General features: G+C 56.7%; 2 protein-coding genes and 1 long non-coding RNA gene across 4 annotated transcripts in view; 2 read left to right on the forward strand and 1 right to left on the reverse strand.

Annotated features, from left to right (window-relative positions):
* MFSD12 (major facilitator superfamily domain containing 12) overlaps window positions 1-9,958 on the forward strand; it is a 10,972-nt gene extending 1,014 nt beyond the window's left edge. Inside the window, exons 2-12 of the mRNA XM_006754118.2 lie at window positions 430-467; window positions 2,793-2,851; window positions 3,144-3,574; window positions 6,197-6,335; window positions 6,456-6,638; window positions 6,919-7,011; window positions 7,103-7,195; window positions 8,073-8,243; window positions 8,335-8,429; window positions 9,395-9,525; window positions 9,619-9,958. Of these exons, the coding sequence (XP_006754181.1) occupies window positions 430-467; window positions 2,793-2,851; window positions 3,144-3,574; window positions 6,197-6,335; window positions 6,456-6,638; window positions 6,919-7,011; window positions 7,103-7,195; window positions 8,073-8,243; window positions 8,335-8,429; window positions 9,395-9,525; window positions 9,619-9,620 (1,435 nt within the window). The 3' untranslated portion in view covers window positions 9,621-9,958. The remainder of the gene's footprint in view (window positions 1-429; window positions 468-2,792; window positions 2,852-3,143; window positions 3,575-6,196; window positions 6,336-6,455; window positions 6,639-6,918; window positions 7,012-7,102; window positions 7,196-8,072; window positions 8,244-8,334; window positions 8,430-9,394; window positions 9,526-9,618) is intronic.
* Window positions 9,959-10,047: 89 nt separating this feature from the next.
* The window catches only part of LOC102769741 (chromosome unknown open reading frame, human C19orf71), a 3,805-nt gene continuing 662 nt past the window's right edge, over window positions 10,048-13,190 (reverse strand). Inside the window, exons 2-4 of one of the 2 annotated variants that reach the window (XM_006754075.2) lie at window positions 10,610-10,848; window positions 10,406-10,531; window positions 10,048-10,313 (exon numbers count right to left, since the gene is read on the reverse strand). In XM_006754075.2, coding sequence (XP_006754138.1) covers window positions 10,135-10,313; window positions 10,406-10,531; window positions 10,610-10,848 — 544 coding nt within the window. In that variant the 3' untranslated portion in view covers window positions 10,048-10,134. Of the gene's footprint in view, window positions 10,314-10,405; window positions 10,849-13,190 lie in introns of both variants that reach the window. The other variant, XM_015567284.1, reaches the window with a different exon arrangement.
* Window positions 10,762-12,285, forward strand: LOC107183950. Its single transcript, XR_001514766.1, has 2 exons — window positions 10,762-11,257; window positions 11,803-12,285. It is a non-coding gene; the product is annotated as an uncharacterized LOC107183950 (long non-coding RNA).

Below are 13,190 nucleotides of genomic sequence, written 5' to 3' on the forward strand. Positions count from 1 at the left end.
GCCCAGCCGCTCCCATTCACCTGCCTGCCCAGTGCCCCCAGTGGCCAGATCTTCCCCTCTGTGTCTGCCCCAGTGCCTGAGCCAACCCCTCTGCTGAACTCCCGGCCCCCCTTCTGTCTCTCTGTCCCTTGGCCTGAACCTGCCCCCCCCCCCCCCCGTTGTCTGTCACATGACCTGAGCCTTCTGTCTCTGCCCCAGGCCCTGAGCCTTCTCCCTCTGTCTGCCTAAGGCTGCTGTCTGACCTGCCAAGCCCCTTCATCCGACTCAGTTGGTGTGACCTCCTGGTGGCTTCTCTTAGTCTGACCCCTGGGGCTCCCTGAACCATCTTCGGGTTGGGTCTGTCAGTCTGCCCTCCCCGTTGTCTGTCACATGACCTGAGCCTTCTGTCTCTGCCCCAGGCCCTGAGTCTTCTCCCTCTGTCTGCCTAAGGCTGCTGTCTGACCTGCCAAGCCCCTTCATCCGACTCAGTTGGTGTGACCTCCTGGTGGCTTCTCTTAGTCTGACCCCTGGGGCTCCCTGAACCATCTTCGGGTTGGGTCTGTCAGTCTGGCTTGTCTGGCTTGACCTCCCCATCTCTCTATCAGGGTGACCACCAGGACAGCTTGGTCCAAGTGGGGGTCAGACTAAAGCCCCCTCTGCCTGGCTGTCCGTTTCTCCAGTGCTCTCTGTCTGTGCCTCCCCAATGTGGGCAACACGGCGCTGGGGCATTTGGGGGGAGCTGCCCTGGCAGCTGAGAGTTGAGTTGGGGGCGGGTGAGACAGAAGGGTCAGGGGTCTGTACCTGACTAACGGGATGGGGTCTGCTGGACAGGTTGTGGGCTCGCCCTCTGGCTGGGGGCCTTTGCCTGCCTAGAGGGCTGTTGGGGAGGGTAAGCAGCAGGTCCCAGGGGGCTGGGGCGCCCTGCCCTGTGCGCACGGATGATAAGCCTGTGTCCGTGCGCCCTCCTCTGCCCGCCCAGCCCTTGAGCTTGGAGATTAGCCCTGGCCACTTTCCCTGGCACTAGTGCCCACCACAGCCTGGCATTGGGGGCCCTCCAGGCATTTCAGGAGGCAGGACCGGGAATCCTGCCACTCGGGGAACTCTGGAATTCTGGGTGGCAGCTTTTTAGAAGGCAGGCGGGATGATGAAGGGTGAGACATTTACCCTGGGCCCTTTTGAGTGACGTTTTTGCAAGGTGCAACAGATCTCCAAATGGTCTGAGGGTGGCTTGCTTCGAGTGGCCACATCCTGGGGGTGGATTTCAGGTTTGTCAGGTCTGAGCTTGCCCGGGCTGTTGTTGGGCCACTTTAGACGGCTGGACACTCAGTGAGGGTCCCACCTGACCCCAGGAAGAAGCTGATTTTCCCCCGCAGAGGTGGGTGGTAGGGGTGCTGAGGGCACTTTTGTAAATAAGAACTGAACGGTTTGTGTTTATGCAAAACAGGCCTGGGGGTTGAGTGCCCCAACCAGATACCCAAGTCTCTACCTGCACCCCTTCATGCCCATCTTTAGGTGGAGGATCTGTGGAGAGAGGAAGCCAGGGTAGCCCCTCAAAATGCCTGATAAGGTGACTAGAGTGACGGTCACCCCAGCAAGTGCCCACTTCTCTATTTGCCCCTGAGTCTGTGGGTTCCCTTAACAAGCCCTCCCAGCTGCCCTCTCGCCTAGAGAGGCCACCGAAGCTAGACATGGATACTCCTGTGAGCTCCAGGCTGGCAGGCGAATGGACCGGGCTTGATAAGAAAGAAGCAGAGCTCTGAGAAAGACAGGAAATTGCCTTTGGGGTTTTGGAGGATGAATGAAAGTGTGTTTATGTGCCGGTTGTGGGGGTACATTCCAAGTAGTTGGAAGAGCTTGTGTGAAGGTGTGAAATATCATGGTTTTGAGGCCGCTGAGGTGGGGAGTAGCTCAGAGTAGTAGCCACTTTCACACATTAACTCTCAATTCTCACATCGACCTCAGGAGGTATTTCCATGTTCCGAACACTGAGGCCCCGAGAGCAGTCACATGCCCAAGGTCCCCCAGCCAGGCAGCCTCCCTCCAACAATGGTTAACTGGCCTGGGCAGCAGCAGGATAGAGTCCACCCAGGGCTGCACATTCTTGACCAGCGTCTTCAGTTGGTGCTTGGCCTGCATTTGCCCAGCATGCCCCTCCCAATTCCAGAGAAAGAACCAAGCTGGTTTTGGTTTCATTTCCTGATCCTAGAGCTGCGGGGGCGAGCCAGGGTCTGGGGATGAGGTCACCTCCGGAGCCTGGGGGAGTAAGGAAGTCCAGCTGCCAGACTCCTTCCAGGCTCAGGGATGGGAGGAAAGTGACTTTGATAGACCTGGGACCCATCCCAACAGGACCCACAGTCTGGTGGGGTAGGCAAACAGGAAACAAGCAGACAGACAGACAGACATAAGAATTTCTGTGTGTGCTGAGGGGTGAGAGGAAAAGAAAGCAGGGTCCAGAGTAGATCCTATTGAAGTGGCAAGGGGACTGTCAGTGACTGAGCTGGTCAGGGAGGGCTTCTTTGAGGAGGTGGCATTTGAGTTGAGTCCCGAGGGATGGAAAGAGAGCATTCCAGGCAGAGGGCACAGCATGTGCAAAGGTCCTGAGGCAGGACTGTGCCTGGCATGTTGGAAGAGCCCTGTGTGGCTAGAGTAGAGTGAGGAAAGGGGCAGGGAGGGGACGGGGGCAGGTTGTGCAGGGCCTTGGGGAGGACTTGGGCTTGTTCTGAGATATTGGAATGTTTGTCAGGGACAGGTCCCCTTATGAGCTAGGGCAGGGTCCAGCCTCACCTGACCTCCTGACTCCTGGTGGCCCCCAGGATCCTTGGTAGGAACTGGGGAGGAAAAGGCTCGCTCCCGGGAACGGGAAGTTGTGGGTGTAAGTGGTGTGTCTGTAGTGGGTGGTTTTCCAGGGGACCCCACAGCAGCCTTTCAACCTGCTGTGTGATCTCAGGGTCTCTGTGCTTCATCAGGGGCAGCCCCCGGGAGTCCTGGACTGCCACGGGGAGGCCCTGTTCTTCCTCCCTCTTATTACCTGGCCACACGTCCTGGTCCTGCCACTCATGTTACGGTGTGTAACCTCAGGGCCATGCCAGCCTGTTCTGTGTCTCCATTGGACGGGTGGGTGGAGGCCTGCCCACCCCCCACCCGTTTGGCTGTGTGACTTCTAGGGAACCCCAGATCTATCTGCTTCAGTTTACCCATTTGTCACAGGGGCCGTAAGCCTGAGGTGCTCTGGGCTGCTGATCCCATACACCACACTGCGTGACTTTGGGAGGGTCTCTAGCCTTTTCTGTGTCTCTGTTTTGTTCCCACCCGGTCACACCCCAGGGAGCCCTGGGCCGCTGTGGGAAGGTCCGGCGTATGACCCCCTACTCTGCCCATCCACAGGCACCATCTGCGTTCTGCTCTCCTTCCCTTTCATCTTCAGCCCCTGCCTGGGCTGTGGGGCATCCACACCTGAGTGGGCCGCCCTCCTCTACTACGGGCCCTTCATTGTCATCTTCCAGTTTGGCTGGGCCGCTACACAGATTGCCCACCTCAGCCTCATCCCCGAGCTCGTCACCAATGACCACGAGAAGGTGGAGCTCACAGCTCTCAGGTACTACCCCGGCAGGGCAGGGTTGGGAGGGCACATGCACAGCAGGTGAGGACCGGTCACACCCTCGGGGACTCTCAGCCCAGCTGATACGTCTGTAACACAGTAACCAGTCACCTGCAGCTGCTTGTATAACAAATGAGCGCCCAGCAGCTTCAAACAGCATGTGTTTATCATGTCATGGTTTCTACGGGTTAAGAGGCTGTCTCAGTGGGGTTTTCTGCTTCAATGTCAGTCTTGAGGCTAGAGCTGGTCTCATCTGAGACTTGGGGTCCCTCTATCCTGCTCATGTAGTTGGTGGCAGAATGAATTTTCTTTTTCTTTTTTAAAACTCCGCCCACCGGGGTGGCCTCCCCCCACATCCAGGCACGGGCCTCCAGGACAGCCTCCTTCCTGTGGAGTCCCCCTCTTCCCCAATGGCATCATCCAAAGCTACGAGCTCCAGCTGCACAGGGCTTGCCTTCCGCACACAGACGCTCTCTGCACCCCCAGCCAGACGGAGACGCAGTACAGGGGCCCGGGGCCCAGCGCCAGCCTGAGGGGGCTCCAGCCTTACACCACCTACAGGCTGCGCAAAAAACAAACAAACAAAAAAACCAAAAAAACGTTTTTATTGATTTCAGAGAGGGAGGGAGAGGGAGAGAGAGAGAAACATCAATGATGAGAGAGAACCTTGATTGGCTGCCTCCTGCATGCCCCCTACTGGGCAATCGAGCCAGAAACCTGGGCATATGCCCTTGACCGGAATCGAACCTGGAACCCTTCAGTCTGCAGGCCAGCGCTCTATCCACTGAGCCAAACCAGCTAGGGCTGAATTTTTTTTCTTTTTTAAAAATTGATTTTTAGAGAGAGAGAGGGGAAGGGAGAGGGAGACACATTGATGTGAGAGAGAAACAATGATAGGCTGCCTATCATGCATGCCACCTACTGGGGATCAAGCCCACAACCCAGGCATGTGCCCTAACTAGGAATCGAACTGGCAACCTTCCAGTGCACGGGATGATGCCCAACCAACTGAGTCGCCCCAGCCAGGGCCAGAATTCAATTTCTTACAGACGGAGAGCTCATGGTGCTTACTGATTCTTTGACACCAGCAGGGAGTCAGATCTCAGGGATGGCTTAAGCCCTTTTTCTAAAAATCACCTGAGAAGGCCAGGCCCACCCAGGATAGTCTGTAATTACACCTGAAAAATCCCTGCACCGGTAGCACAGAAGTTGCCTAAATATGGGTGTGCTGTCCCATCACATTCAGAGGTCCCATCCCCAAGGGGAGGAGGAGGCGGGCAGGGCCCGGGCGTGGGAGCCTCCAGAGCCTCTGAGAACCCTGCCGACCCCCAGTTGGTGCCCGGCTTACCCCGCACTGGCTTGAGGTGCTAAAGGAGGCTGTTCTGGATCTGCTGATCATGGGAGCATTTGGGGCGTGCTTGCTGTATGCCAGGCACAGTTCTGGGCCCTTCACACGGTCCTCTTCTTTAATCTTAACCACACACCCAGGTTGTCATGTGCCCAAGGCCAGACCAAAGTGCCTCTGGGACATGCACATGAAGAAAAAGGAGGTGGCAGTTCCAGCCCGAAGGGAGAGGGCATGTGAGGGTCGCCAGTGTTGCTGGAGCTCAAAGAGCCCAGCTGACAGTTGGCCCCCGGTGAGTGCATGTTACTCTTGCTATTTTGTAGCATCTTTGTTGAGGGTCCTGCCTGCTTCCAACTCAGCCTGTTTGGTCCCAGTTTGGTCTGCTCCCCACCCGTCTTTGAGTTCCCCATTATGGCTGAGGGCTGCAAGCACTAACGACACGGGTTGCTCAATGCCCCGGCCCCTGAAGGCCCCAGATGTTAGGGTTCAGGCTACGCCAGGCCAAGCTCTGGTGCACTTCTACCTGCAAGTGCTTTATTTCCAACGCTGTCATCTTCACTGTGACCTCTGGGTATTGTTCTTACATTTATTTATTGACATTTTTATTGATTTCAGAGAGGAAGGGAGAGAGATAGAAACATCAATGATGAGAGAGTATCATTGATCGGCTGCCTCCTGCACACCCCCCACAGGGATCGAGCCCGCAACTCAGGCGTGTGCCCTTGGCTGGAATCGAACCCGGGACTCCTCAGTCCACAGGCCGACGCTCTATCATTGAGCCAAACCAGCGAGGGCTGTTCTTACTTTTAGAAAGAGAAACTGAGTCCTGGTGAGACTCAGAGGTTGCTCCTCCCCTGACCTTTCCAGCCCCTGAAGGGATATCACGCCGGGGCTGCAGGCAGGGGCAGACCCAGATGATCCTAGACCTTGCCCTGCTCAAGCCCAGGATCTTGGTACCAAGAATTCCAGAATCCTGGCCTCTGAGCATCTTGGCTTCTCAGACTTGACTGGACCCTACTTTGCTGAGTCTCTGCATCCCAGCCCCTTGTTGTGGTGGTTGAGGGTCAGAGTTGTAAATCATCGGACATGAGGCTGGGTAAGCTGGGGCCAGCAGGGGCTTCCCTGGGGCCACCCAAGGTTTGGTGGCTGAAATTATCTGTCACCCGGAGGTTCCCCAGACACCACAGGCAGCTCTCACTGTGTGGCTGCCTGGAGAGGAAGTGGCCCTGTGGTTTCCTGGGCTGCCGTGCTGAGGCCTCGCCTGTCCCCACCAGGTACGCCTTCACTGTGGTGGCCAATATCACTGTCTATGGTGCTGCCTGGCTCCTGCTCCACCTGCAGGCCTCTGCAAATACGGGGCCCACCCCGGATGTCAGTGACCAGCTGGGGGTCCAAGATGTGCCAGTATTTCGGGTGAGCTGGGGCCGGGGTGGGAGCCAAGGATGCTGCTGGCGGGATGGGACCTCCCCCAGGCCCTGAACTTGGGCCTGGGCCATGAGAGCCACTGCTGATGCCTTTTCTGCGGATCCTCAGAACCTCTCCCTCTTGGTGGTGGGCATCGGTGCCATCTTCTCACTGCTGTTCCACCTGGGCACCAGGGAGGGGCGCAAGCAGCTGGTGGAGGAGCCGGATGAGCACAGCCCCCTGTTGGCCCCCACCACGGCCCGGCCCTTGCTGCTCTGGAAACACTGGCTGCGGCAGCCGGCCTTTTACCAGGTATGTGATGGGGCAGAGCTGGCTGGAGTGGATGCCTGTCTCCCACCTGGCCCTTACTCTGGGGCTGCAGGCAGGATGGCCAGTAGATGAGCAAACAGATTTTCCATTTCACAGCAGGGCAGACATTGCTAATCAATTACTGCTCTCTTCTCCCCCTGACCAGCTATGGTCCCTAATAGTGGGTCAGGTGTCCCTGCAGCTAGGCCCTGAGTGTCCCCTGCTGGTGGAAGTGGAGAAGGGCCCTGTCTGATCCTGAACCAGCCCCTCTGTTTGCCCATAGGTGGGCTTCCTGTACATGAGCACGAGGCTCATCGTGAACCTGTCCCAGACGTACATGGCCATGTACCTCACCTACTCCCTCAACCTGCCCAAGGTGAGCTGGGGAGGGCGGGCCAGGGCTGTGGGGTGGGTCCTGAGCCCAAGGAGGCCCACCTGACACGCCCATGTCCACTCTGCCCCAACAGAAGTTCATCGCCACCATCCCACTGGTGATGTATCTCAGCGGTTTCTTCTCCTCCTTCCTCATGAACCCGATCAACAAGTGGATCGGGAGGAATGTGAGTGTGTGGGTTGGTGGGGGGCAGGGGGGCACGCATAGACAAGGACCCTCATAACGCAGATGCACAGAACCCAGGTAATTGCATACCTCAGCTTCTACACCTTGTAGCTGCCGTGTCGCAGATCCATGTTCTAGAATCCTGGCTTCTGAGTGTCTTGGGCAGGGGTCCTCAAACCTTTTAAACAGGGGGGCCAGTTCACTGTCCCTCAGACTGTTGGAGGGCCGGACTATAGTTTTAAAAAAAAAACTAGTCGGCTACTAAGCAACAGGCAGCGGTGGCAAAAACACCCGGCGGGCCGTATAAATGTTTTCGGCGGGCTGCAGTTTGAGGACCCCTGGTCTTGGGGCTGCAGAGCTCTAGAAATTTCTGTGCTGACCATGTGCTAGTCAGGGTGGCTATGGAGTACTTGAAATGTGGCAGGCATGATGGAAGAACTGAATGTTTTATTAAAAATTTTTAAAATGTATTTTTGATTTCAGAGAGGGAGAGAGAGAAACATCAATGATGAGTCATTGACTGGCTGCCTCCTCACCTACTGCACTGGGGATTGAGCCCATAACCCAGGCATGTGCCCTGATCAGGAATCATACCGTGACCTCCTAGTTCATAGGTCAATGCTCAACCATTGAGCCATGCTGGCTGGGCCATTTTATTTAATATTAATTGATTTGCACTTAAGATGTAAATAGCCACCTGTCCCTAGACTGTCAGCTCCTGGGTGAGGTCAGAGCTGGGGGCTCCTTAGGGATGGTCCAGCTTGACACCCTCACTTCTGGGGTTAGGGACTAGGTGGTGGTGGATTGAAGACCAGAGAGGGCAAGCGCCAGGGTAGGAGCTGCACAGTGAGGGGGTCTGATGCTGGTCTCTCCTGCAGATGACTTACTTCGTGGGCCTTCTGGTGATCCTGGCCTTTGCGGCCTGGGTGGCATTGGCAGATAGGCTGGGTGTAGCTGTCTATGCAGCAGCTGTGCTGCTGGGCATGGGCTGTGCCACCATCCTTGTCACGTCGCTGGCCATGACAGCTGACCTCATCGGCCCCCACACGGTAGGGCTGGTGGGCAGGGCTGGGTGGGGGTTGGGGCCCAGGGCTCGGGCCCAGGCCAAGGGTGTTAACCTCCCTGCCTGTGTCCTCCCAGCACAGTGGAGCCTTCGTGTACGGCGCCATGAGCTTCTCGGATAAGGTAGCCAACGGGCTGGCAGTCATGGTCATCCAGAGCCTGTACCCCTGCTCGTGAGTGTGACTCATTTGTAGTTCATGTAGCAAAGGCGCATTAAGTGTGTGCCCGGTACTGCTCCAGGTCTAGGGCATTGGGGGAATGTGAGTGGGCAGTGCTACAGGGAAGCCGGGCTCTGTGTCACTCAGATCCTCGGAGCCTGGGATTTCAGTCCTGGATGATTCTAGACCACTGAGTTCTCGCCTTATAGAAGCCCAGGATCTGGGAACCAGAACTAGCCTGGTCCTTTGTCGTCATGGAGTTGGGGGTAATACAAGCCATGTTAATCACAGGAATAAATGTGATCCAGACCAGTGGCCAGGGGGATGAGGGACACCACATACGGAGGCCTGACCGGTGCAGGTCAGGGAGGACTTCCTTGAGGAGGTGACATTGTCTTGAGACCTGGGGGGTATCAGAGTTCTAGGCAAATGGGAAGGAATAGCCAGTGCAAAGGCCCTGGAGCAGGACCAGGCCTGGTTTGTTGGAACAACACAATGGAGGCCCATGTAGCTGGAGCGGAGTGAGTGAAGGGGAGAGAGAGTGGGGAGAGGTTTGCGCAAGTCATGTAGAGCCTTGTGGAGGGCTTGGGCTTTCACCCCAAGGGAGTTTGGGAGACCTGGAAGGATGGGGTAGAGGGGAGGCCTGACTCAGGTGCTTACAGGCGCCCTCTTGTGGCTGCCTTCAGAAGGACAGTCTGTGGAAGGTGAGGGCTGGAGCCTTGGCAGAAACAGCCACTGGTCCAGGTGGGTGATGATGGGCTGGTGCAGGTGGAGGGAGAGGAAGGGGAGCAGTGGAAAGAGCTGCGATAGACTTTGAAGGCACAGCTGGTAGTACTGGCTGAAGGGTCATGTCGGAGGAGGAAAGGTGGTCAAGGGCGACCCCCGGGTTCTGGCCCGAAGCTGAGGTGGGTGGAGTGAGGCTCACGCTCGAGAGTCCCCACAAATGTCTGCTCACCTGCTCTGTCCTCCCCCTTCCCCAGCTCGGAGCTCTGCTGCAGGGCCTGCGTAGGCTTCTACCACTGGGTGATGGTGGCTGTGACGGGCGGCGTAGGTGTGGCCGCCACCCTCTCTCTCTGCAGTCTCCTCATCTGGCCCATCCGCCTGCGGAGTTGTGAGTTGTAGACACTCCCCTCCATTCCCAACCTGGTCATGGGTGGGAGGACTGGGGCAGGCCCCGTGCTCACTAAACCCCCCTCTCTTGCAGGAGTCCCTGGAGCTCAAGCCTGGATTCCCATATGGCCTCCTGCCCTATGCAAATGAGCTGCACCTGCACATTTCACGCCCTGCTCCTCAGGTGCCCGCCTTCCCCTTGCCTGGCTGCAGGGATGGTGGGTAAGGACAAGAGGGGCTGGACCCCACTGGCTCATCTCCACCGGGGCGAGACACATAGCTAGGCCCTCTGGTATCGGAAGCTCATGGGTCCTCATAGACTTGGGGTGCCCTTGCTATGTTGCATGGGACTGCCCTGAACTCAGCTCCCCTCACCCCTGGTCTAGCTGGGGTCTCCAGGGCGCTGCTGGCAGTGAATAAAGAGCTGCTCGCGGGAAGGACTGACCTCCGCTGTCTTCTGGGCCCAGGACGGGGAGGGCAGTAGGGTCCCTACTCTGTCACTGGGGTCTTGGCTAGTAACTCCCTTCACCTGGCCGACCGGCGCCCCAGTCCCCAGATGTAGACAGACACCTGAGGAGAGGCGCAGGGCCCCCACAGGGGACGGTCTTTATCAGACAGTGGGCATGTAGATGGGTGGGGACCGCTGGCCAGTGGATGGGCAATAGGGTTCCAGGTCCCACTGCCGGTAGTTCTGGGTTGTGTAGAGCGGACGCTGCATTGCCGACAGGTAGGGTACGTAGTCCGACACCCGCCCCAGCGGCTCCACCCCGTATTGGTGCCTGTTGACCACTGTGGGACAGGACCCACGTCACTCCTGGTTCCAGTTTCCTGGACCCAGGCGGTTTTACCCCCTCCCCTGGCCCCCGTGATGCCAGCCTCACCATATTCCTTGCCCCTGATGGGTCTGTCTTTCCATAGCATGGTCCCCCACCGCGTGCTGGGGGCTCTGTACTGAGCGGGCATGATGGGGTCATACCAGGCAGTCTCCTGGAGGCGCTGGGTTTGGGCTGCAGGGAGAGTGGGAGAGAAGGTCATCTTTGGCCCTTGAGACTGGCTAGGGTCAAGGTGGGTGGCCAGGCACGCACCTGAGGGCATGCTGTGCTTCCGGTGGCTGTGGCATCCATGCCAGTGGGCATAAGCCTCCCGGTAGGGGCTGTCCAGGGCCCGTGGGAGCGTGTACCAGGCCTCACGGGGGTCCGAGTTGGTTAGGCCGGTGTACCATGTCTGGCCAGCGGAGTCACGTCCCATGGGTGTATACTTCCAACGCACTGCCTGCTTGATGGCTGGTGTCCAGCGGGGCCCCTCCAGGGACAGGTAGTCATCACTAAGGGTAGAGGTAGGGGGCAGAGGCTAAGCCCGTGGCTGTCCCCTGCCCCTCCCTGGGCCACAGCTTGCCCATCTTTAGAATGGGTCTTCTACCCTCACTGCCACATGTGACATGGAGGGTGCAAAGGCCCAGTCCACACCACAGAGGGCCTTCCTCCAGCTCCACTTGGCCATGTGTCCTCAGCACTGGACCTCCCGTCCAGGCTGGCAGGAGAGGCCCCCTCCTCTCTGCCACATCCGCCCCAGAACCCTCACTTAACCTTTCACCTTTTCTTGCCTCTCCCCCAAGGGACACCAGGGAGTGAGGATATAAAAGCTGTGGCCACTCCTCTGGTCCTAAGTCCTTGTCCAGCCTCCAGGAAGTCCCTTGGTCCATAGGCACACCAGGAAGACGTGGTCTCAGCTGAGTGAGTGGCCGAGAGAGAACATGTGGGGGGAGTGCCCACCCAGTCATCAGGGACGACTGGGAGTGAGGACAAGCTTCCATTTAAAGGATAAACTATGTAGCGATTCATTTGTGCCTATTCCAGAGGGCATCTCTGGTGCCAGAGCCTGTTTAGGTTGAGAACACAAGCAAACTGAGAAAGTAGGTGGGGGAAGGAGAGGAGGAGGAGGGAGACCACTCCCGGTGAAGGAAGTAACAGGTGCAACTGCTCTGGGGCGGCGGAGGATGGTTTAAGGAACAAAGGGCTGCAGTGCAGAGGTTAGTGGAAATATGCTGAGGGCAGAAATCAAACCTTAATGAGGTGCCATTAAAAGTAAAAAGCAGAGCCCTGACCAGGGAGCACAGCTGGTTAAAGCACTGTCCCCATATGCCAGATTTCGGGTTTGATCCCTGATCAGGGCACACACAAGAACTAAGAATGTATAAATAAGTGGAACAACAAGTTGATGTTTCTTTCTCCCCCTCCCCGCCACCTTCCTCTCTGAAATCAATTTTTAAAAAAGGCAGAAAACCACCAATGCTGTTCATGTGAAGCTGCAGGGAAACTTGCTTAAGCATAACCCTCACATGGCTGTTCCTTCTGGAACGCATCCTCATAGCACCACTGCTCGAGGGACAGAGATGGGCGTGCTCACCTAGTGAGCTGCTCCTGGAAAATCCCCGGGGAGTGAGCCTGGCCTGGCGGCCCAGGAGGCCTCAGCAGGGCCACTGACAGAACACTGTCATCGCTGCCTGCAGAGCCCGGCTAGTTCTCCCTCCAGCAGATTTGACAGGAGCATCAAAACTAGAAACACAGGGTCTCGTCAAAGGTGGAACGAGCCTGGTAGGTTCAGGAACATCGGTCTCAGAAACCTGGCGGACCGGACTTGCCACCCAAAGGGCCATTTCAAGGTCGCCTGGGGTACCCCGCCCTTTTGAAACTAAGATTTCTAAACTGCAAAATGCACATGGTCTGTAAAATGTGGTTAAAATGCTCCAGTGTAACACACAGTGAGTGTGCCTCCACCCCAGCCACCGCCTGCACCTGGGCTGCCACCCCATTTCTTCCAGGAACGGGCAGCACAGGCCTGTGTCCCTACTCGTACAGAAATGTGGACACTTGCTGCCCTGTTTCCCATCTTTTTCTCTCCCCTTGCATATGGAGTGGCACAAAGAACACTCATCTAACTTTGTTTTTTCGGTGGCAAAATAATCATAACTTATTCAAACAGCCACTTATTAATGGATACTCTACTGCAGGGGTCCTCACACTACGGCCCGTGGGCCACATGCAAATACAAATACTGTATTTGTTCCCGTTTTGTTTTTTTACTTCAAAATAAGGTATGTGCAGTGTGCATAGGAATTTGTTCATAGTTTTTTTTTTAAACTATAGTCCGGCCCTCCAACGGTCTGAGGGACAGTGAACTGGCCCTGTTTAAAAAGTTTGAGGACCCCTGCTCTACTGGGTTGAGTGTCCTCACCATGGACATCCACCTGGAACCTCACATGAACTTATTTGGAAACAGGGACTTAGCAGATAGAACTTAAGATGAGGTCACAGTGGGCAGGGTGGGCCCTGTGTCCTGATAGGGACAGGGGAATCGACACACACACAGGAGGAGTCAGTAATGAAGGCGAGTGTCCACAAGCTGAGGGACACCGAGAATTGCCATTAAGTCACCAGGAGCCAGGAGAAAATGGGACAGACCCTCTCCTAGTCCCGGAAGGAACCAGCCCTGTGACACCTTCATCTTGGATTTCTGGTCTCCACAACACGGGAGATAATAAATCCCTGGCATTCAAGCTACCCAGTGTGTGTTACAGCAATCCCAGGAACCTCCCAGATACCGACTTTCTCAGTTTGCTCTGTGTTGTGCCCACAGTGAGCAATCATGTGTGACTTGCACCCCCCC

The sequence above is a fragment of the Myotis davidii genome, unplaced genomic scaffold, assembly GCF_000327345.1.
Source record: "Myotis davidii unplaced genomic scaffold, ASM32734v1 scaffold551, whole genome shotgun sequence".
Taxonomy (NCBI): Eukaryota; Metazoa; Chordata; class Mammalia; order Chiroptera; family Vespertilionidae; genus Myotis; species Myotis davidii.